At 38.6% G+C, this 24,758-nt stretch overlaps 2 protein-coding genes across 2 annotated transcripts; both read left to right on the top strand.

Moving 5' to 3' along the window:
• The first annotated feature begins 1,893 nt into the window (after positions 1 to 1,893).
• LOC135467763 (uncharacterized protein C2orf42-like) lies at positions 1,894 to 14,248 on the top strand. Its single transcript, XM_064745602.1, has 9 exons — positions 1,894 to 1,972; positions 4,169 to 4,867; positions 6,476 to 6,608; positions 7,307 to 7,492; positions 8,164 to 8,331; positions 9,153 to 9,254; positions 10,978 to 11,186; positions 11,648 to 11,807; positions 12,317 to 14,248. The coding sequence occupies exons 2-9, from the start codon at positions 4,172 to 4,174 to the stop codon at positions 12,520 to 12,522; spliced, it is 1,860 nt and encodes a 619-aa protein (XP_064601672.1). The 5' UTR covers positions 1,894 to 1,972; positions 4,169 to 4,171; the 3' UTR covers positions 12,523 to 14,248.
• A 1,049-nt stretch (positions 14,249 to 15,297) lies between these two features.
• LOC135467457 (ATPase PAAT-like) lies at positions 15,298 to 21,439 on the top strand. Its single transcript, XM_064745230.1, has 5 exons — positions 15,298 to 15,395; positions 16,579 to 16,897; positions 17,662 to 17,871; positions 18,851 to 19,224; positions 19,442 to 21,439. The coding sequence occupies exons 1-5, from the start codon at positions 15,298 to 15,300 to the stop codon at positions 19,695 to 19,697; spliced, it is 1,257 nt and encodes a 418-aa protein (XP_064601300.1). The 3' UTR covers positions 19,698 to 21,439.
• The last annotated feature ends 3,319 nt before the right edge of the window (positions 21,440 to 24,758 follow it).

The following is a 24,758-nucleotide window of genomic DNA, read 5'->3' as shown; positions in this document are numbered from 1 at the left end:
AGTGACATATCGTCTGCGAAATGACACAAGGGCTCCCCCGGTTTGCCCTTGAAGCTGTTATTTAACAGGTGTAGAGTATGAAATAGGCCAAGCTAAAATATTCGTTGATAACGATCAGCCTACTGAATGCCGCTTAATGCATAGGGTAATATCCTTTTCAGTCTAATGTTGGTATTTGAAACAAGTTTTGTCTTGCGAATTATACCGTAAATATAGGACAGTGTCTTTAATAGACATTTATTACATTCTCAGTGTAATTCTCAGCGTAGTTGTTGGACATGCTGTTTGAAGCAAATAGCTTTGAGCTTTCATTGGAAAAATACTGTATATAACATGTATGGATTTAAAATAATATATTTAAACTTATTCAACATACAGCTGGACAATATATGAAGAAATATGAAAAAAAGAAATTTCTTGTGTGGACCAAATCCATCTCCCCCTCCATTACATCACTTTGTTAAAGCGCTAAAAAAAAAAAAACAAAAAAAACAGCATGCAGTTAAAGGAATTGACCTCGTGATCCTATCCGACACAGTGTTTTAAAAGTATGCATGTTACAACTGGACCAATGCGGACATTGCGTTTGAAGCCATGAAGTATAATGGTGAATGTATAGTTCTCTGAACTTCCAAAATATTTCATTCTTTTCGAATTTTCGACAGTAATTGTACTTCGTATTCAAGTAAGTTTTAGGTAGCACATTTGTTTGAGCGTCCGCTTCGGGAGCGGTAGATCATGGGTCAATCCTGGGTCGATTCACACCTAAGACTTTAAAATAGGAAGTTGTAACTTCCTTGCTTGGCATTCAGCATGAAGGGGATAGTGAAACGACTGGTTGACTCGTATTCTCTCAGCGAAGCAGCCCTAGATAAAAGAGCGGTGGAAATCCATCCTGCAACAAGGAGGCACATTGCATGCATTCTAAGGATTCCGTCGTCGTCATATGACTGAAAAATTGTTAAGTACGACGTTAAACCTCAAGCACTCAAGTAAGTTTTACTTGTTTTTCTGCATGAAAAAATTACACCTTACTGCTGCACCGAAGTGAGACGATTTCCTAATTTCACCTTCGTATATCCAGAGCTGTCAAGTCCATTTAACCGGTGATTCAAAATCACCCAACATCAGTTTGAATAGATAAGGCAATTTATTTGCGTTTGTATCATTAGAATCCATCAGTAAGACCAGCTTTAGGTAGGCTACTGGTCTTGATAGGGATCGAGGCGCGCGGCAATCTAATACACCAGACTGCCCAGGAAGTATGTAGCACCTGTGAACCTGTGATGTCAGGGCTCAGTCGACGGCCTTCACCTGCATGCTGAGCGATTGGCTGGAGAGACGTAGGCTACCGGTACGTACATTGTATATAGGCCTGGAAGCCATTATTTTAACTTGATGTAAACCCCCAAAGATGATCCGGTATGAGCCCTTTCGGTATACATGTTAAAAGAAGATATAATCTTTGTAATGAATGCAAATACCCAAATTTTCGCAGTATTCCTTTAACATAAAATTATCGACAGCTCTAGATATTGACATATGTCAGGATATGCAGTGTTAATGTTAACACTCCAGGCCTCCACGCATGTATAGGGCCTATACTTCCACATGGACTTTATATGGGCTATCATGCATGCCTCGTAGAAAACAAAAGAACACGTACGTATTCACAACGAATTGTGTAGGCTTTAATTGTTCAGTGAGTTACGGAGTTACGTGCCGAAGATTCATGCCACATGTCCTTGTAGGCAGGAGAGTCAAACCATGCACTGCTCTGCTCCCTTTTTATTTCACTACTAAAACATATCCATCGACAGGGCTTGTCTCAAATTATGCCGATCACGTGGGATCGTTAGCCAATCAAATAGTGCGTACTTGCAAGAACGAAGAAGCTGTCATGGCGGCGCGCAGTGAAACTAGACGACGGGCTGGAAGTCTGTGATAGCTATTTCTGGGTGATCCTAGGCTGGTAATTCTGATTTTTGTAATATCATCACTTTGTAAACCCCACCATTACATATGTCATGTCTCTGAAGTTCTAATTTTTGCGTTTTGATGTAAGTTCACATGGCTTTTGTTGTTGTCTGGGTTGAGCGGTAGGCTAATCATGCTCACGAAGTGTATCAGTGTATGTGGCTTGCCATGATTTGCAATGCGGTCGCTGTGAGTTCAAGTCCAGCTCATGCTGGCTGCCTCTCCGGCCGTAAGTGGGAAAGTGTTCCAGCAACCTGCAGATGGTCGTGGGTTTCCCCCAGCCTCTGCTCGGTTTCCGCCAACCATATTGCTGGCTGCCGCCGGATAAGTGAAATATTTTTGCGTATGGCGTAAACACCAATCAAATAAATAAATAAAGCAATTTGGGATAATTCAGCCATCAGCTAATTAAATAATGTATCCATTAAATTACATCTGCATCATGAAAAACAGCACTAATTCATTGCTTCGAGCACTGGGGTTCCTCGCAAGGAACAGAAGGGGGTAAATGACATAGAGCTAAATGGGTGAAATGCTGAGTTTTGCCAATTCCTGAAGTTCTGTATCATATTTGAAGGCCCCTATCAGTATATTGGCTCAGGCAGGGCAGATTACTTGCCTTCAGTAAGTTGTCTCAGTGAAGCAGCTCTGGATAAAAGGGTGGTGGAAGTACGCCCTGCAAAAAGGAGGCACATTACATGCATTCTAAGGACTCCTTCACTGTCAAATGACTGAAAAAATACGATGTTAAACACCAAGCACTCTGTCACTCACTCGAGAAAGTATTTCTCACCTAAAAGTTACATTTTTCATTCTTTATGCTAAAATTTTCTTCACTACCTATCTCACCTGGGTTAAATTGGCTTGTTTTCACCTCCAGTACTCTAGTCAGGTGACCCAAAAAACTATTAATGCAAAGAAAAAAAAACAGAATTGAAAACATTTGTAAGCAGTAAGGATAATATATTGAATCATCATGTCGAGTGAATCATTTAACATTTCTTTTCAATGTTTAACAAGACAGTGTTGGAAGTCGTCACTTGTCACTTACAAATACTTGGGCAGGGAATTTACAGATTCCTCTGCTGTCACTAGTTGTGGGGCCCTGGGCTGTGGGCCCAGTTTCACGAAGATATCATATGATTATTGCACATGTAAGAAAGTGGTACAGTGACGTACAAAATATCGTACAACAAATGTATGATAAAAATATGTGGTACACATCTTTGTGAAACTGGGTCCTGGTTACTGTAAGTGGTTGGCAGTCCCTGTTTGTGTAGTATAACGTTCACTGAAGACTACTTGTCTTTCAGCAGTATGGTTTGCACATCTCTCAGTCACATGTGGGAAAGTTCTTCTGTAACCTGCCAATGGTTTGTGGTTTATGCCAGGTGTTCCTGTGTTCTCCGCTTATAACACTGAAATGAAAATTTCTTGTGTATGACGTTAGACAAGAACTGGAGGAACTTCTTGGAAATTAAGAACTGAAGTTTACACAGCTGTTGGTGAGCGGTCATGAGAGTTACTCCACTAATTTGTATGAAATGCATGGATTTCTGTGAACGCAGGTAGAAATGTTAGTACCAACTGAAAAAGGTAAATTTTATGAAAGGATTTAGCCTGCATTATTAGTGCATAAAGGAAAAAAGTAATGCCACCTGAGCTGTTTGGAAATAAGGAATGATTTGTCATTGATGTTAATTTTAAAGCTAAAGCATTTTTATTTAACATTTAGATTACATGTATTAGTCACTTTTGCATTTCAGATTGCTGCCATTTTTTTTAACAAACATGTTATGATGTTTCACATTACTCAGAAGCTGGGTGCTAGTTTTCATTCCACAGTGTATGCTTTAACCTAGCGATGGCATGCTTACTACATTAAATATCTGTTTCATTGAAATTCTGCATTTGCAGTAACTTATAGTAAAAACAGTGGACAAACTGAAAATGCCAAGTGGAAAGTGTTGCTGTGAAATGTTGCTGTTTTATTGGCCGTGAAATGCAGCTGCAACCTCAAACTTCAAAGGCCACTGTTCGCGACTGGGTTCTAATTTAACCATGGCTGCTCTGTTGTGGGGAGTGTAGTGGCACTCATCCTGACATGCGAATGTCACAGTTCTGCATGTAAGAATTTGGGACACTGTTTTACACATGTATTGGGATTTAACAATTTCTCTTTCTGTTATAGGACATGGCAACACAGGATAAGGTAAAAGCACTTCTTGGAGACTTGGGCAAGCCGACCCTAAGAGGAGTCAGGAAATGTCCAAAGTGTGGCACCTACAACGGCACCAGGGGAATCAGTTGTAAAAACAAGAGTTGTGATGCAGTTTTCAAGGACAAGGAAAGAAAACGTGGCCATAGTGCTGATTCTGTGAAGATCATAACAGGATCAACTGTTCAGGTGTTCTCAGTGAGGCTACGTGACCGCGGCCCGGATTACAGGGGTTTCGTTCAGCTCCCTCTTGTTCAGGATCTGGATGGGAATCCAGCCCAGGGAGTAGACCCTGCTGTTCTAGCTCAAGCTGCTCGCTGCTACGTGGACATGTGCGTACGGAACACTCAGGGTAATGTGGGACTGAATGACCAGCCATGCGGCCACATCAAATCAGCTATAGACTGCTCCTTGGAAGCTCAGCCTCTGACACTGAAAAATTCTGTATTAAACTCTTTAGATGTGTCGAATGAAATGAAACAAGCCATATGGCTGTTAGCGACAGAGACTACAGGCCCACTAGTGCAACGAGTCACCAAAAACATTATGGTAGTGAAGTGTAAACCCAATCCAAAAACACCATTGGGCTTTTTACACTTTGCCTTCTTTGAGACGTCCAGAAATCGTTCAAGTCCTGAACACAAGTTTCACTGTAGTTGCAGAGCGTTCAAGGTTTGCATCATACTTTTTATATTGTATTGAATCTATTTATTGGATCGGTGTTTTACACTGAATACAAGAATTTTATTATAATAAGGAGAAAGAGCTTGTACTGTTGTCCTTGCTCTGACGGATCCTGTGGCCAAAACTGCAGTTAATTGTCATCAGATTCCAATTACCTCCCCTTATTGGGATCTTCCTCTTTTTCACTTACAATATTTATTTTCTGTTGCTTTATTTAAACTTGTATGAACCCTGATTCCTCAACATTTTCGCCTATGAAGGAGCAATTCTCAGTGCAACTTATACATTTTTTTATTTTATTTTTGGAGACAAATTTACATTGGTTGGATTAGCCAGTTTCAGAGCTTCACAAAAAGTAATTTTGTCAGTCAGCACAGAATATTTTTGAATCAACACCTTACAAACAGTCGAATAGGTTGAAGAATAGATCTATATGAAAACCCTTTTTCTCCTATCGTTTCCACCCAATTTTATGGAAGCATCTAAATATTTTATTAGAATGGTAATGACCGGTTTACAAGGGTGAAAAGCATGACACCCAGGGAATAAGTAAGTAGCAACTGCTTTCATGGCTCTAAAAGTTCGGATTGAGATTGATGTTGATACTAATAGACACTATTAATACATGATAAAGCTTTGAAAATTGTCTCTCGAAATTCAGGTTTAATGATTCGCCCATGGCATGTTGAAAAGCGAGGAGCAAGTAGTCACTGTCACACCAAATCAGTTCTCTTTTATATCACATTCTTTATGTGGGCTGTAACGGCTGTTACTTTTTAATAAGATATCTTAATATCCCATTGTCTTTTAGTTTATTTCTTGCTGTCCTGGAAAGATCCGTTAATTAAATTCTAAAACTAAGCTGTATTCTTTTTCTGGGGCACGGACAAAATTTTTGTATGTCATTAAATATTCGCCAAATAATGAATGGTATTAGACATCCAGGCTAGCGCTAAAACAGGAAAATTATAGGGCTGGTCAACTGGAAAAATTGCATATTTATCACTGACGTTGCGGTGATAACCTATTACCTTCAACCTTCAACTATAATATTAAAAATTATAAAACAATTTTCCCGTAGACCAGCCCCATAATTTCTCTGCTTTATTCGCCAAGTTGTCAATGTAAATATTAAAGACATGTATCATTGATGCATAAAACCCATGGTACAGTTGGTACATAAGGGTCAAAGTTTTTGGTCATTCACCTATTTTTAAGAGCTCAAAAATGAGAACGAATGACCTTAAAGTGAGTCCAGGTAATCAGAAAGATTACTTTGTACCATGCAGTTACAGGTATTCATATGAGATCTTCAAACACTCAGTATGAATAATGTTTTGTTTGTTATTTTTTCTTGTTGTATTTTATCTATTTCTTTATTTGTTCATGTTGTATTTTACCTATTTGTAAGTTACAAATTTTACAGTGATATCAAAGGAAGCTAATACAGTTACCACATCTTTAAATCATATTGGGCACTTCTGATTTTGGATGAGGTCATCATTCTGAAGAGCTTGCAATATCGAACATTTTACGCCCTGGGTACCCCATATCTACATGTACAATAACTGGGAATGACACTTCGTGTTCTTTCAGAATTTCAAACTTGGGCCTGGGAAAGATGAATCCACAAAAAGATGTGTCCATTTCTATGCTTGTATCTGTGCCTTTGCCAGTGATGACAAGCTGATAGACGAATTTTCTTATTACATAACTTTAGATGAATCTGGTATGTACAAATGAAAAGATGGCTATGCCCTTGTTTACCGTTGAAAGTGTAGTGATCTTATAGGAGCATTTAAATATAAAGATTCTATGTTGACTGCTTTACAAGATGAACGATGAATGAAAAGTAATGACAAAAGGTCAAGTTTAAATACCCGTACTCTTCATTAATTTGTTTTAAAGATTTAAGATTTACTGTCTTATTCTTTGTAATTTGTGTGACTTTTAAAACTGTCTCAACCTGTATTACACTTGACACTGTCTTACTATGTGTTACACCTGGTGTCACACCTAGCGTCACACCTGGCACTGTCACACCTATCACGGTCTCACCTTGTGTCACACCTGTGACGGTCTCACCTTGTGTCACACCTGTGATGGTCTCACCTTGTGTCACACCTGTGACGGTCTCACCTTGTGCCACACCTATCACTGTCTCACCTTGTGTCACATCCGTCACTGTCTCATCTTGTCACACTTGTCACTGTTTCATTTTGTGTCACACCTGACACTGTATCACCTTGTGTCACACCTGACACTGTATCACCTTGTGTTACACCTGTCACTGTCTCACCTTGTGTTACACCTGTCACTGTCTCACCTTGTGTTACACCTGTCATTGTCTCAGCTTGTGCCACACCTGTCACTGTCTCACCTTGTGTCACACCTGACACTGTCTCAATCAGATGTGACCCCTGATAGTTGCAGCCCTGACGACCACCTCCCCTCTCCAGGAGGGCCGCTTTGTGTCAGTGTTCAACCCCTCCCAGGATGCCAGTCTAAACCCTGACCCCAGTAGTATGCAGATCGAGATAGTTACAGAAGACGACATTATGGGGCCACCTGCCAAAAAACAGAAGAAAAATGAACTCTTAGTTCAGGACACAGGTAGGTGTTGAACAGGATCTGACATTAACATCCTAGTCTAATCAAAATGAAGCCATAATGTGTAGTCCAAGATTGCTCTAATATTAGATTTGTCATAATTTTCTTTGTCCATGGCTGATCTCAAACCAACGTCAGATTGCGGTCCATTTAAAAACCTGATGCAGTTACCGGCCCTTGTCAAATACATTAAAGATGTCAGTACAGCTGACCCAAGCGTCCTAGGAAATAACAGATCGACTTTGTGCTGACGGTAAATCAAATGATGAAAAGGTACATAAGTGTCTACAGACTTAAGGCCTTGGAGATGTATTTGATAGTAAGTTTTGTCTCAAACCCCATGACACACTGCCATGGCCACTGTATCAGGTTTTAACATGGAGCTCTCTCTGAAAATGGTTTGGGACTACCGATGTCTAAACAAAATTTTGCTAAACCTATTGTCGCTCTCAGACTAATAATGTGTTGATTTGTGTTCACTATAAGTTCTCTAATTCAGGGAGTCTCTGAGCATTTGTCCGTCAGTAAAGTCTTGTGAAATACCTGTCATTTTAAGTTTTTCACTATAGTCAGGTGCTGCTTGTAGAGGTTAGTGAATAAATAATAAGTTAGTTAAATAAAATTGAAAGTACTGGGAGTTGTTTGTAAAGCTTACCCTTTTCTGTTGTTCATAGATGTAGTCCTTGCTGCCCAAGCCAGCAGTGCTTTACTCACCCTTCAGGATTCTGGGGGAGGGACAAGCCTGTTAGTGACCAACAACTCCCCAAAGAAAACAGCCTCTGCCAAACCTGTCGTTAACAAATCAGCTATCACGCCAAAGAAACCCAATGTACCCACTCCAGGTATGACATGTTGTAAACATTTTGTCAGTAATAAACAGGGATTGTATGTGTCTATGGATACAAGCTACCTGTGCCAAAGGAGGCAGTATTTTTGACGGCATTTGTTTTCTGTCAGCCACTTAACGGAAAAAATGATTTGGAAAAAAAAGGGGATTTGGATGAAATATTCTGGACCAAAAATATAACCTACACCAGACCAGCGTGTTGAGTGAGTGTACAGCCTGATATTTTATAGAGAAAATACAGATATTCCCAAAAGCCTGAAATGTCACTCCTCCTACCCACGCAAGTTGCAGGAATATAACAAATTTATCACAGTGGAGAGTATGACGAATAATTTTTCTTGAATTGATACCGGTAATTCAGCCAAAGCACACTGTGGACGCTTCGCTGCTGTGCATCTGAAACCGATGTCACATCACAGAAACTACTTTCCTTTAGGTCAACTGCTAGTTAGTCATTTTCGACTCAATTTTCAAGAGTGTGTAATCATCTCAATAGATTGTTATGGGAAGTTTCCCCACACTCCCTTGTTGTTAACTGCTGAGATTGTGGTCTGAGCGTGCCCTCAAGTTTTAGATTCTGCTAAATCATTTCAACCAGCCAGTATTAAATTTCAAACTTAAATTACATTGAAAACTTCTTGCAGGTGAATCAGATGTTTTGGTAATTTTGGGCACCATTCATTATAAAGCATGGGTATTTGTGTTCTAAATATTTCAATGTTCTGGCTTTTCCAGCCAGTACTGAAATATTAACTCACTGCTCTAAAACTGAAGATTTCCAGGAATCTGGTTCATCTTACTTTGTGTATATTTCAGGGACTACCGCTGTAGACGAAACAACAACAACCGTCAGTTTCCACCAGTGGTTAGCCAGTGTAACAGAGCGGATCAATCAAACCATGCACTATCAGTTTGATGGTAGGTACATTGGAGTTATGAAAAAATAATTTACGGTTTACGGTTTGTGAGCCTCTAGTTTGATCAAAACATACATATATGGAATATCCATTCCAAATTTCCAGTCAGTTATGAAATTCCTGTTATGAAATTTCAAATTCTTTACTCTCTGGTAGTTATGATCCTTTCATTACATAGGTGCAATTAGTTTTGAAACCTTGATTCTGTATTTTCTCAATAATTCAAAAATATTGCTGAAATGGCATTAAGCCAAACTCATTCATTTCCTCTATTCTATATGACCGGCCCGATAGCACGGCTGGTAGAGCGTCCGCTTTGGGAACGGTAGATCCAGGGTCAGTCCTGGGTGGGGTCACACCTTAGACTTTAAAAGAGGAAGTTGTGGCTTCCTCGCTTGGCGTTCAGCATTAAGGGGATAGTGCAGCGACTGGTTGACCCGTATCAGTATATTGGCTCGGGAGGGGCAGCTTACTTGCCTTCGGTAAGTTGTCTCAGTGAAGCAGCACTGGATAAAATAGCGTTGGAAATCCGTCCTGCAACAAGGAGGCTCATTACACGTGCACCCTAAGGACTCCTTCATCATCATGTGACTGAAAAATTGTTAAGTACGACCTTAAACCCCAAGCACTTACTCACTCAATTCTATACTATCACCAAAATATGGCTGATAACTGCTGAGGTAGTATAATTCCACATACATTCATTAGCTTCGTTGATATATGTTTGCAGGGGGCCTCCGTGGCTCAGTCGGTTAAAGCGCTAGCGCAGCGTAATGACCCAGGAGTCTCTCACCAATGCGGTCGCTGTGAGTTCAAGTCCAGCTCATGCTGGCTTCCTCTCCGGCCGTATGTGAGAAGGTCTGTCAGCAACTTACGAATGGTTGTGGGTTTCCCCCGGACTCTGCCCGGTTTCCACCCACCATAATGCTGGTCGCCGTCGTATAAGTGAAATATTCTTGAGTACGGCGTAAAACTCCAATCAAAAAAAAAAAAAAAAAAAATATGTTTGCAGTTATTCATACACATGCATGAATCTGTTTTTCAAATGATCAGCAGATTTCTTCTGGGAATACCTCTGTTATAAACACTTCCACATAACATGATTCTGGCTCTGTCTTACATATAACGTGTACTTATTGATATGAGGCTTTGCACAATTTGCTTGTTTCCTTATAGTTAGGGATTGGTTTCCTTATCATTAGGGATTGATTTCCTTATCATTAAGGATTGGTTTCCTTATCATTAGGGATTGGTTTCCTTAGGGATTGGTTTCCTTAGGGATTGGTTTCCTTATAGTTAGGGGTTTGTTTCCTTATAGTTAGGGGTTTGTTTCCTTATAGTTAGGGGTTAGTTTCCCTATAGCTAGGGATTGGTTTCCCCCACCTATGTAACATGAACTTGACCACTGTCAAGTAAGGGTATGGTTTGTGTTACTTATGATTGTAGGTCATGGGTTGGCATTATTTTGACTACTAGTATTTCTGGAAGTAATGATAAGAGGCCAAATGATAAAGATGATCATTTGAGGGGTATCTCACTGGAAATCTGCATGCATGTTGTTATATTTGACACCACATCCACACCAAATCACGGTGGGCGGACGCTGTTTCATTCAGTACTTCGAGTATCCCATTATACTAATCACCAGATGAGGCTGTACATTTATTTAAGATCAAAAATGATTTGTGTAACTTCTCTCTATGACAGTTGCGTTTTCTTTGCAGGTAATCCAGATCCTCTTGTTTTCCACGCCCCTCAAGTGTTTTTTGAGTGTGTACAGCAACGAATCTCAGCAGGCTACAGGAAGAAGAGGTTACCAAACTCCACAACAGGCTTTGTGAGGAAGGATGCTCTACCTTTAGGGACCTTCACCAAATATACCTGGCATATCATCAGTATTCTCCACGTCAAGCAGATATTTGACACTCCAGAGGTACAGTTGAACTGCTTTTTCTTCATCACGTGCTATATTTATTTGTTTGGGCTTGAAGTTTGTTTCAACATTCGTTGGCAAACATAAACAATAGTGTCTCTATGTATAAGGTGCAACCCAATGTTGCCATATTTAAAGTGTTAACTCATTGGAATAGTATTCAGAAGACACCAGGCATGACATCCCATGCAGTCACAGTATACTGACCCCAGGCTCATGCGTGATGTATTCCCTAGTGCTACACCGAAGCAGGGAAATTCCAAAAGTGTTTCCAGGGCAGTTGGTTTCAAGGTGTCCTTTGTGTTCTCTTTAACCAGTGACGTATCATGTTTGACTCCCGTTTCCACTTTTGGCTGTCACATTATGCTGTGGAGGCTGTTATCTACTTGGTAAAGTTATATCATTGTATGCTTTGTTCTGCTCTTTATGAAACTATATTTTGTCCAATTTTGATTTTGCAGATGCCTCTGGAAATAACACGAAACTTTGTAGAAAATAGAGATGGCACATATGACCTGTATGAAATTCCCAAAGTTCAGGTTGAATGTATAGATGACAGTTACAAGTCCAAGAACCAAACTCCAATCAGGCCGTTTGAATTGAAAACCTACCTCAAAGTTGGTGAGTGTGAACAATGTTTGCATTTTAGTTAATTAACCCATTTTATTCGAAGCAGCCATTTGCCCTGGTGGTGGGTGGGAGTTTGTCAGGTACCTGGCAAAGGATGCTCCAGTTTCCAAGGTTACATAAACTTCATTGCTGTACGATAAGTGAAAAATTTTTGATAAAACACCAGTCTTGTTAAACACCAGTCAAAATACATAAATAAATACATTTGCCTGCATTAAATGGTGTTGATTATTTATTCCTATTTATTATATCATCCCTCGATATGTTTTGACTGCAGTTTGAGACTGTTATCTCTGTTCTATGTGTACGTGTATATTTTCCTCAGACTATTAAAACAATATCTTAATTTTTTTAGATGGTGTTGCTTATTTATTCCTATTGACTACATCATCCCTCAGTATGTTTTGGGTGTGGTTTGACAATATTGTCTCTTATATCTGTACACATATATTTTTCCTAGAGAAAAACCTAGTTACCTTAATTCTTTTATTTGTTTTCAGGTAACACATTACCAGACCAAAAATCTCCAACACCATTCATTATAGAGTGGATTCCAGATATTCTGCCCAAGTCTAAAATCGGTGAGCTGAGGATCAAGTTTGAGTATGGTCACCAGAGAAATGGTCACATAGAGCAGAGAGTGGGCACAGTTAACACAGATATACAGACCATACATGTGCAGGAGATTCCACAGCTGTCTCTTTGAGTTTGCGCCTTTGACCCTTTTACTCACGTTCTGTTTGTACACTGTGTGTACGCGTATTGTTGGCCTCATTTTGACATTCTTGTGGCTTTAGTTTAAATATCACTTGTCTGCTTCATCCATTTGCCGAGCAGGTTTTTTTTTTTTTTTGAATCTCTTATCAGACAAGGAACAAAAGGTTTTGTAACGGATCAGATATACAGATGACCATTACTTCTGTATGAGCACTTGCTAGCAGATACATGTATCTCAGTTCATAGTATCTGAAGACAAACTGCAAGTGCAATATCACGGGAGATTATCATATATGATTGCACTTCTCTTCGATGCATACCTAAAGACATATTAAACTAAATACCCTCATTCCAGACCTGATGTTTCCCAAATTATTATGATTATAACACCATAAATGATCTCAAGTTTTCGAGCAAACGCACGTTGGACAACATTTTGCCAGTGCGTAGTTATTGCAGCTTACATTAGCAAAGTTTTCGCACTGTGTGATTTGTATTACTGACTTGCAGCACTCAGAAAAATGGGCGTGACTTTCTGTTCTATTTTCATTGAAATCTGCAAATGATATGAAAATAGTGTTTGTCCTATTTCGTATTTGACTGGTTACATTGACAAGTCATTACTACGAATCACATCGTGTGAACCCAAGCTGCCACTCATGGACTTTGTCCGTGTAATATTGTGAGACCAGCTAAACAGGCAAAGTTTGACACACATTTATCTGTTGACTTACTCTAGCTCTCCACAACCCATAGTCTTATTCAACGCATAACGATGTCAGTCAGGTTACCTCTGTAAAGTGGATGACAGAAATATGACTGTCTGTGCATGTTATTTATTTCCTTTTCATGTACCTTAAATATTTATGCTAATCTCTTTGGTGAATGCAGTTATTAAACAATGTTTACAGCTGTTCTGATAATGTTTCTAAATGCACATACATGTGTCTTGAAAAGTTGCAATGAAATTTCACAATAATTTATTTGACAACGTTCCTTGTGATCATTGTTGATATTAAAACCCCTTTTTTTTGTAAATGCTACATGCATGTTGGGTAATAAATTTAAATGTGTGTTTGCAGAGCTACATGCTGCCCACAGTATCAGAGAAACTGTGCAATATCCTGACACAATTTTTTGGCACAAACTGAGCAGAAATGCTCTTGCTAACCCTAACACTTTTGATGTCTTGGTATTAAGATTACTGCATAGCTGGGCACATTTTCTATGATTACATCTAGCCAATCAAATCACCCCAGATTCTCTGATAGACTTTACGGTGTGGTTTGAATATGGTCACCTCTAAAGTGGCAACAGACTTTCCTCTAAAAAGAGCTATGCAGTTGAGGATGGCATCTTATCTCTGTAGCTCTGTAATTAAGTTGCCTTGTGAAACCAGAACACAGTTGTACTTACAACTTACGTGAAGAAGCATCTAGAGCACACAGTCAGTATAACCATTTTATGTTTCCAACACAAGATGTATGAAGTTTTGATATTTATTAAAGTGGCCCTATTGCTACCATATTCAGCTTCAGTGGACTTCATGGTGTAATGGTCTTTTGAGTTTTGGTTCATCTGGTAAAGTTGTAATTAAATTATTAAAGAACAGCAGAAAGATATGTTTTATGTGTGGTGTTTTTCTCACATCTGCTTGACCTTACAGAAACTTGAATTGTACATTATACAAAATCTGTCATTGAATCTTGTTCAATGTGCCAACAACATTTTATGTTTATTGCAATAGTTAATAAAAAAAGCAGCAATTCATTGAACATGTTGAAAAAAATCTTTTTGGATTTTATTGTGTTTTGATTTCTTCTTAAGGTAGGAATCTGTAGGTCAGGTATTGCAAACAGAATTTGTTTCATGCAACCTGTCATCTCCGGTTGAAGATGAAAGAGCCTGTGTAAGGCGTTCTGCGTGTAAGATGACAATTTTATCAGGATCAGTTTATCACATCCAGAAAACTTGTATGTTCTATTCACATCAATCTGACAACTGGTGTATGCCCCAGTGTTAGACCAGAGTAACAGTGGCCTGTGTTTAGTGGGATTATGAGTGCAGACCTACTTTTCATCAACCACAGTCCCTGCGTTGGTCTTCAGACATGGCGCCAAATCCAGTGACACAGCATGAAACTGACACTAACCTGAAGGGCAAGCAGACACATTTTATTATATGCCAACGAAATAATACCACAGCTGCCATTGGACGTTTGTGCCTTTGTTTTCATAGCGGTACTGAGAAAAAAAATGAACGGCAATGGATTTACGATTTCCTTGAAAATTATAAGAATCATGAAAGTACCATATCTGAAAAATCTCAGATCAAGCTTAGCTGTTCTAAAATTGTTTGAACAAACTCAACGAACACCATGTGTAAATGGAGGATTGAAGCCTGTCGACGGTGGTACTTAATTATCTCCCTTTATAGAGATCATTAGGATTTGAAGGTACAAAGATTATGAGCATAAATGTGAGGCGTGACAGACGAGTGTGTGAGTTAGTCTACTGTTGACAAGCTTTGCGTCATAATTTCAATGACATTTCTTGTGATGTTCTAATCATTAGGCTTAGTGTTCACAATCGCTTACTGTCGGCAGCTGCTCATACTGATGTGAAAGTCTACAGGGCATAACTGCCTGGCAGCTGATGGCCTTCAACGAAGAGAAGATTTGGCTTGCCCACTATCTTTAACTTTCGATGTTTGACGATTTCATCTTCAACAAACTAGACCTTAATTGGCCCATTCTTCTTATAACATGTCCTTAAACTACTGTGATATTTCTGTGTCGTGGACTGTTGAGAGGAGCGAGAACTTACAGACAGTATTCAGTTATCGAGTCACACAGTCTACTGAGTAAGTCTGCTTTCATTGTTTCTTTAAGTTAACGACACAAGTGTAAATTAATGACAAAATCTGCATATAATTTTCAGTGAGAGTGGCACTGACATAGGGAATGCTAGCACTAATGGTGGTTACAGAGTGGGGAAAGTCTGAGATCAAGCAACATAATCATGACAGTTGCAAGTTTCCCCCAAATTTGTCAGATCAATTGTTATTAAGGAACATTTATCTCATAGATGTACATGCAATTGAAACTCCTTAGCATAAATCGATGTTAACCAAGTAGTCCCAATAATCAACTAACCTGTTCTTGGTCTCACCAAACCAAAAACAATCCATGACAAATGCTCAAATAAACCAAGTACATTTTCAAATTTGTTGATTATATGGGAACCACTCAGTTGATATTGATTTACACTATAGGGGTGCTTTAATGAGAGTGATAATATGCGGTAAATGTTCCTTACTGTCCATCTTCTCTTATTTGGGGCTGTTTCACACGGTAACTCTTGCAACTGTGTTGCTGAATCTGAGAGTTACCCCACTCTGCCACTACCATAATTCCTCAACCTTTTTGCATATAAAAGAGCAACTTTCTGCACAATTTATGCACATTTTTAATTTGATTGTGAAAACATAACTACATTGGTTGGATTACCTTCACAAAAAGTATAATTTTATGAGCCTACATATAATAATGCTCCCAAAATATGCTTAAATAAACGCCTTATAAACTTGCAAGTTTACAGTGGCATTAATTCACATACTACAAATATGCATTAGCATTCCATGCCCGAGACTTCTGGTGTTTTTTGACATGTGTTCTGTGGGCCTTTCTTGATTGTGTTTGTTTTTTTCACATGGAGGATATTGGTGTCTTTTTAATTGAAGAATCAGCTTTTCATCTGAGAAGCATGTGGTCGATCATTGGCATCACCATTAACTTTGCAACTCCTAAGATTTTAACATGTATGTTGTTGTCCATTGATGTTTATGGAGAAAAGTCATATAGTGCCTTATGATTTCACCTTAAACATTTCTTTTTATTGTTTAAGATAAACTAGATATATCATGTTGGTAAATATTGATCAATACAGTTTTATGATTCTAAGTTAGTTTATCCTCAAATGTCAAGTGATCTGTGGGAAATTTCCTGTTATCATTTGTTTAACAATGATGAATCTCTTCTTTTCAGTGTCTTTGAAGCAAGTGCCCAAGTTAAAGATGCGATAGAAGAGAGCTACAAAAGCTGCCAGTTGACACATGAATTGGGAGACACTGCAGCTGACAATTCAGAGCCTTGTGTTGTCAGTCTGACCTGTAAAACTCCCTACAATGTGTCCTTGCAGGGGGTAGAAATCCTGAGTGAATCTCGCACACAGGAGGTATACGATGACCAAGACATCTACATGATGACATCATCACTACAGAACTCTAGGAAAGACTCGGACAATGTTAATCTGTACAGGAGTCTGACCTGGTGGGAAAAACCCCTCCATCAATGTTCCATCAAGGTTTGCTTTAGTATACGTTCTAAATTATCCTTTTTGCTCATTGGTGTGGTAAATGACCAAGAATTTTGCCCATGACTAAATTGCACATTTTACCCAATTCTGGGAGTTCTCCTGATCTTAGAGTATTTTGAGATTTGTTTTGAAAAGTTTCGGCACGAATTATGGCATTTATTTAATTATATATTATTTAATTGTGACATTTATTTGCCTCTAAAAATGTACCTTTGTTGGCAAAATCTTAGGTCATTTACTGTACATTACCAAAAAAAATTACTTTTGGTTCTTAAACTTACATTTTTTTCCCAGCAGGATACCATCTTGCCTTTAAAAGAAAACCTCAGAACACCTATCGAAGATCAAAAGAACTGTCAAAATCAGGCAAAATGAGCCACTTAGTCATAGTCAAATTTGTAGATCAAATACAATCATAATTCTGACTTAACAGGAGCCAAGAGTGGCTGGTTATTGCACATTAGTGATCTAGTTTTTCTTGAACGTAAAAGCAAAAAAGGTCAGTATATTCTAAATGATTGAGAGATATTCTGAAAGGATTGCTTTGTCTTTTATAATTCTTTGTCTTTTATCAATGGTATAACTTTTGTATGAAAAAAAATTTTTTATTGCCTGCTGATTAATACCTGCAGTTTGTATGCATCTTCCTGATTGTTATATGTGTATATGCCTTCAAGAATAGGAAGTTATTGGAGTTATTTGCTATATAAGGACCCTTATGAATGTTTGTTCTGTTTTTTTGGGTTTGACAGTTTTTATCTTTAGGAGGACGCAAGACATTCCAGCTGTGTAGTGTGGTGGTACATTTAGTCCAAGGATCCACTGATACCTGTTCACCCAGTCGACCACTCCAGATGAGTCAGATTGACATGGGCAGAGTGAAGGACATTGTGGGCTCCATGGGTGGAGGTTTGTCAGAGAGAGCACAGGCCTTCATGACCACAATGGAACAATACCAACAAGTAAGCAGAGCAGATTGAGATAACATGTTTACATATTTTGATTTATTTCTTTATTTATTTATTTATTTGATTGGTGTTTTACGCCGTTCTCAAGAATTATACACTTATATGACGGGGACCAGCATTATGGTGGGAGGAAACCGAGCAGAGCACGGGGGAAACCCACGACTAACATGTTTACATATAAACCAGATCAAAGCCTCAAGCTTCATTTCTTCAATCCATAAAGCTGACAGTGAAATATTCTTGATTATATCTAAAACAGATTGATACAGAAATAAATTAGCATGATGTAATGACACAGGAGCCTCTCTGTCTCACCCATGGTGTGAGTTCAAGTCCACCACATAACTGTACATAAATGCTGAATCATAGAGACTAAAAGTATGCATGAAGTTTGTAAATATAAAGGGAATGGTCAAAATTTCTGTGGAAAGTGGAAAGCAGAATACAGATTTGACACCAGAGAAAAGTTCACATTTTCCCCTTTTAGTGTCTAGATTTATCCTCAAGTATCTATCCTAAGGTTCACATGCAGAGTGAGTTTAAACACCTTTCTGTGATTTGATGCACTATGATAAACTTGGAGAGCAAAATAATCTGAAAGTTCTAACCTGACTTATATTAAAAAAGCTGTGCTAAATTTATGTCAAACACTTGGCCAGGTAATGCTCTCAATAATGCTCTCAAAATACTTCACAGAAATCTAACAAATTCTTTCCAAGTTTGTCTCCTCAGTGACTTATTTTGGTGACAGATTGGATGTAAAGGGTAGTAACATTATCAAAGAAATCAGAATATTTTTTTCTGTGTATTTCCTGCCATAATGCTGGCCACTGTTGTATAAGTGAAATATTCTTGAGTACGGCATAAAACACCAAATAATTAAATAAATTGTATTCCCCACACCGTTTTATGCACCTAGCAATTAAGCAGAACAAGTTGCCAAATTATCCATTTTTCATTTGTCTGCCGACAGAACCAGGAAGCCACATTTGCCGATATGGAAAAGATGCTTGGAAAAACTGCTGTTTCAAAAGAAAGGAAAACATCGGGAGCAGGGGACATGTCCAAATTCGTATCCATGTTTTCTACAATGAGTAAACTACGTCAAACAATACCTGCTGTAAACAGTGACTCTGTACCCAAATTTGACTTGAAAAGCTTGGGTCAAAGTTTGGGTCATCCACTAGGCAGTGAAAATGGAATTGCAAATGGTGAAAACCCAGCAGAAATGTTCAGTTTTCTGAAGAACATTTGTGGGAAAGTTACTCAGATGAGAGAAACTGGTAACCATAGAAAGACGTCTGGGTTGTCAAATGAAGAAGGGAAAATAAACTCTGAAACTGACAGGTATTGTAGGCATTCATTTGTTTTTTTAGTCTTATTGCATATCTGTTTAATTGAAATCAGATGAAATAATCAAGCTGATTAATATTAAATATTCATATATGCATGTCTGTACCAACACTTGTACAAATCAGTCAGATAAAAGTAAAATGTGTGACTTAGTGTTCGAGATACTCTTTCGTACAGAATAAAAAATAAAATATGTCTGTTTTTCATTCAGCAAACTATCGCCACCCATTTCATCAGACGCCTCATTATCCCAGATAGAGAAAAGACTCACTGAACACATTGATAAAATGGAGGCTCGGCTGGAGGCCAAGATTGATGAGAAGCTTCAGAAACTTGAAGAAAACTTTAATAAGAAACTGGACAAAATTTTGGAGCTGCTGACTCAACCTGTGTCTGGAGACCAGGGGTTGTACGAGAGCAGTGATGAGTCTTCTGTGTCATCAGATGGAGAATTAACTCTGGACTGATGACAGTTGTAAAACACACCACAGACTGATGACAGGTGTAAGACGCTGTACAGACAGATATCAGGTGTTCAGCACACTACATGTTGCTGTATAGTGTAAAGCACACCAAAATCGAGTGTTGCATATACTTCTCATTGATTTCAGGTTTAAGCAACAATATTCAGAAAGTGTGTAAAACACACCACAGACTGATGACAGGTGTAAGACACACCACAGACTCACGACAGGTGTAAGACACACCACAGACTCACGACAGGTGTAAGACACACCACAGACTGACGACATATGCTTCTCATTGATGTCAGGTTTAAGCAACAATATTCAGACTGATGCCAGGTATAAAACACACTACAGGCTGATGTCAGGTGTCAAACGCACTACAGGCTAATATCACTTGTGAAACACACTATACAGGCTGATATCAGGTGTAAAACGCACTACAGGCTGATGTCAGGTGTAAAACACATACTAGACTGATTCCAGGTATAAAATACACCATGTGCTAATGCCAGGTGTAAAACGCACTACAGGCTAATGTCAGGTGTAAAACGCACTACAGGTTGATGTCAGGTGTAAAACACATACTAGACTGATTCCAGGTATAAAATACACTACTTGCTAATGTCAGGTGTAAAACACACTGCAGGTTAATGTCACTTGTGAGACACACTATATAGGCTGATGTCCGGTGTAAAACGAACTATTCATTGATGTCAAGTGCAAAACACTCTACAGGTTGATGCCAGGTGTAAAACACATTACAGACTGATGCAAGTTTTAAAATATACTACAAAGTGATACCATGACAAACTCTACAGAGCTATGTGAACAGGGGTAAAACATACCAGACTGGTGACAGGTATAATCACTGATGCCTGAGGCAGATACTATAAGTGAAGTGCATTACACCTTAATATATGGTGTAAAATACTACAAGCTGATATCAGGTGTGAAATTTACCAGTACCTCAGACTGATGTCTGGTGTAAAAATGCACCACAGACTGATATACGATATAAAATGCTGTAGAAATCATAAAATGATCAGCTCATGAACTCACTTTAATGTGTGCTTTTTGCTTTATGTTTTCATTTCTTTCCTAATAGCGACATTTAAAAGGTGTGTATACTGGTTGTGGAGGGCACAAGTATGTATGTCATACCAGTACAGACTTCTTAAATACTTGATGTGAATAGATTATAACTCCAGTTGTTAACTTTTAAAAGCTTTATGACATGTACATGTATCTGTCTGATGTTGTATGTTAGTATTTATGCATGAAAATCACATTCATATAGCTACATGTACTCTTTAGGGGATAGAAAACAGCAGAGTGAAGGATGAAAGACCATTACACACTGTCCAGGAATATTGTTTTATTTATTTATTATTTTTTTTAGAATTTTTCCATTTGAGAAAAATAGTTCTAAAACATCAGATTTTATGATGATCTGTATTGACCCAGAGGGTATCAGTGATGTAACAGCCATATTTTTGCTTCAAGTAGTTTGTCTCAAACACAATTCGGCGAATGCATTCATAGCTCGGTATATAATGTATTTTGAATGTAGACATGTGGCAGTCTGTGGGTGTTCATTGGCAAAAACCTGACGTGATGTCACTGGTCATAACATGGTCAGAAAGGGTCATTATAATCCAAAGTTTTAAATGCATTTTGCTTAAGTGAAAAAATTTTAAAAGGTAAAAGTATTTTTCAGCACACTGTTTTATGTTTTTTCATCTGACATACAGTCATGGAAAAAATTATTAGACCACCCTTGCTTTCTCCCATTTCTTGTTCATTTTAAAACCTTGCACAACTGAAGGAACATTTGTTTGGGCAAAGAAAGTGATGAAAACAGAAATAGTTCATAAGGGTTTTATTTAAGAGGTGATATCTATCAGTTCTCTATGACTTTCTTGACAATGACCAAAATCACTTAAGTTCATACATCTGTAGATGTGGCAACTGTATTCTCAAAAACATTTTGGCATTTAATTTTTTCTCCTGTCTCCTAGTCACGTAGTCACATGACTCTCAGTCTCAATGGGGGAGTTAGTACTTGATTGCATGCCCATTGTTTTTGATGACTGCAGCCATGCATCTTGGCATGCTCTCCACCAGTTTGTTACATTGCCCTGCGGTCACAGCAGCCCATTCCTGTTGCAAAAATTCGAACAAATTTGCTTTGTTTTTGGGCTTGTGGTTCTCCATTTTGAACTTGATAATATTCCACAGGTTTTCAATTGGATTCAGATCAGGTGACTGAGCAGGCCAATTCATGGTTCGAATGTTCCGGTTCTCTATCCAGGTTTTAACTGACCTTGCCGTGTGGCAAGGGGCATTGTCTTGTTGGAAAATCCAGTCATTCGAGCCAGGAAAGAGTTTAGCAGCTGATGGAAGAAGACTGTTTTCAAGAGTAGCTCTGTATGTGACTTGGTTCATTCTCCCTTCACACAACTGCATCTGTCCTGTTCCACCCATACTGAAACAACCCCAGATCATCACTGATCCACCCCCATGCTTTACAGTAGGAGCAAGGCAGTCTGGTTTGTAGGCTTCCCCAGGCTTCCTCCTAACCAGTAAGTTGGCTGGAGTAGGCATCAACTCAAAATTGGATTCATCACTGAAGAGAACTTTAGCCCAATCATCAACAGTCCAATTCTTGTGATCCCTCGCAAAACGCAAGCGGGCCTTCCGCTGCCTCTCGTTGATGAAGGGTTTCTTCCGTGCCCTGTGCGACTTTAGACCAGCTTCAAGAAGTCGGTTTCGAACTGTTCTTGCTGAACAAGTCACATTTGTTGACAATGCCCACTCATTTCTAAGGTCTCTGGAGGTCTGACGACGATTCTTGATACAGGACCGGATGAGTGCTCGGTCATCTCGTGGGGTAGAAAGACGTTTCCTGCCTCGACCAGCTAGCAGTTTTGTAGTACCATGTTCGGCTTGCTTTTTCTTGGTGTAATGAACTGCTGTCTTAGAGATCTTCAGTTTTTTGGCCACTCGTCGCTCGCTCAATCCAGTATCCAGCTGTGCCAAGATGGCTGCCTTTCTGGCTCCACATAATTCTTTCGTTTTAGGCATTATGGGAGCTGACAACTACCGAGTTGTGCTGCGTCTTAATATATAAACAAGAGACCCCTATTTATGTAAGCCTTCATGTAAACAGGTAACCACTCTTTATCTAAGTCTGCATGTAAATGGAAAGCATGAAATTGCCTCGCATACACCCTAGGAATACAACTGACCTTAAAGCATATCAAATACGACAAAGTATTATGGAATCAGCTGGATTTTTGTCGTATTCATTGTAATCCTCGGTTAATACACCTTTAGGGTTGCCAGGCATTAAAATGAACAAGAAACCAAAGAAAATATGAGTGGTCTAATAATTTTTTCCATGACACTATACTTCATGTCAGTGGTTTCTTTGCCTTTAACAGCTTCCAACTTGAATGGTTAAGACTAGTTTGTGACATCTTTGTGTACAAATTAGAAATGTGAACACAAATTGAAAACACAGTTTCATTCGAGTTATACAAAGAAACTTTTTTTTTTTGCTAAAACAAAGTTGACCTCACCAGTTAATTTCCACTGGTTTTTTGAATGTCGTTTTCATGGCCCCTGGATATATGGGCTTATATTTGTCAAAGCTGGGACTATTATGTACATATAGTAAGGACTGTATAAAAGTCCTAGGTCAAAGTTAAGCACATAGACTTGCATTGGGTCATGGTTTAGAGCCCTTGCATGTACAGCTCAATTTTATACTTCACATTCCTGACAGAACTTTATAGTTAGGCTTTACCATTGAATATTTACCTTGTGAAATGCATCTGTTAATGTCAGTGTACAAGATACATTCCTGTAAGAGTATTATAACAGCATGAACCTGTGATCGAAAACCTTGAAAAGCCTGGAATTTTAAAGGAACTTTTCAAGGTGATGAAAAACTTGAGAAATCATAAGTTATTGTAGTTCAGCCGGGAAAAGCCTTGAAATTTAGACAACAGAATCAACATAGGCTGCTGTTTGTAGTATGCTGGCATTTTCTTGAAGAAATGTGGTTTACAACATTTTTCAAAAGAGGAAGACAGAGTTTAACTTTTAAGGTCATTTTACATTTCCCTAATCATGTAAAAGTGCAGAATACTTATTCAAATTTGTAATAGCCTGGAAAATAGGAATTTTTGGGCCTGCCCTGGAAAAGCCTGCAAAGATTTAAATCTTTAAGTGCAAAATAGACTTTCCACAGTGCATGATTCACCTGTGGTGCTCCGGAGATTGTGAATCACCATGAACAATTCAGTAACCATGCTGGTTTTCATGTGCAGTACCTGTAACTCTGTAGTATGACCCATCATCATCAAAGGTGAAGATGATACCAGTACAAACAGGGCTATGGCATAAAAAATCTGCTTATAAAGTATATTTGCATACTGGCATAAGAGAAAACTTGTGACCAGCTTTGTGAAAACACATAGATACATTTCTCGGTGGTGAGGTTAATTGTCAGTGAAATTGTGTGAACATCAGCTTTATCCTGTGCCTTACGTCTTGGGACCAAAGCTGAAAATGTGGACTATTTTTTATATGACCTTTCAGTTTTTTACAACAAATGTTTTTACTCTTAATTTTTTCAGCCATTTCTAATGTTGTATTTAACATTCCAATCTAGTTGCATTGTTATTGATGATTGTTGCGTTCACTCAACTGACAGGTACATACGGACTGTTGTGTTGTTCAAAGTTAGTACCAGATCGTGTGACAAGAAATTGACATTACCATATAGGCCTACATAAAGGTGTTAATGTGCATGTGTAATTTGTCTCAATGTACATATCATATTCATATCCACCATTTTGTATTGAATGTTGTTTACACATTAAATGTACACAATTCCTTTGTTCACTTATGAGTGAGATTGACTTTTTCCAACAGTACATGTACATTATACTAGTAATGTATGAACAGAACGCTGTCATGGAGGAAACCTTACTGTTCATTTTCAGGTATCCTTGCCAGGTACTTCACCAGGTTTTACCCTGTAGTCATGCAGTA

Source organism: Liolophura sinensis, chromosome 6 (genome assembly GCF_032854445.1).
Source record: "Liolophura sinensis isolate JHLJ2023 chromosome 6, CUHK_Ljap_v2, whole genome shotgun sequence".
Taxonomy (NCBI): domain Eukaryota; kingdom Metazoa; phylum Mollusca; class Polyplacophora; order Chitonida; family Chitonidae; genus Liolophura; species Liolophura sinensis.
The sequence above is the reverse complement of the archived record's forward strand: the minus strand, read 5'-3'. Positions and strand labels throughout refer to the sequence as shown.

Bases quoted from the DNA above. Each gene is read 5' to 3' on its own strand.
- LOC135467763 (XM_064745602.1), top strand. From the start codon at position 4,172: ATGGCAACACAGGATAAGGTAAAAGCACTTCTTGGAGACTTGGGCAAG. The intron at 9,255-10,977 runs GTAGGTACATTG...TTTTCTTTGCAG, and splicing joins CATGCACTATCAGTTTGATG to GTAATCCAGATCCTCTTGTT. The intron at 11,187-11,647 runs GTACAGTTGAAC...TTGATTTTGCAG, and splicing joins AGATATTTGACACTCCAGAG to ATGCCTCTGGAAATAACACG.
- LOC135467457 (XM_064745230.1), top strand. From the start codon at position 15,298: ATGTCCTTAAACTACTGTGATATTTCTGTGTCGTGGACTGTTGAGAGG. The intron at 17,872-18,850 runs GTAAGCAGAGCA...GTCTGCCGACAG, and splicing joins CAATGGAACAATACCAACAA to AACCAGGAAGCCACATTTGC. The intron at 19,225-19,441 runs GTATTGTAGGCA...TTTTTCATTCAG, and splicing joins ATAAACTCTGAAACTGACAG to CAAACTATCGCCACCCATTT.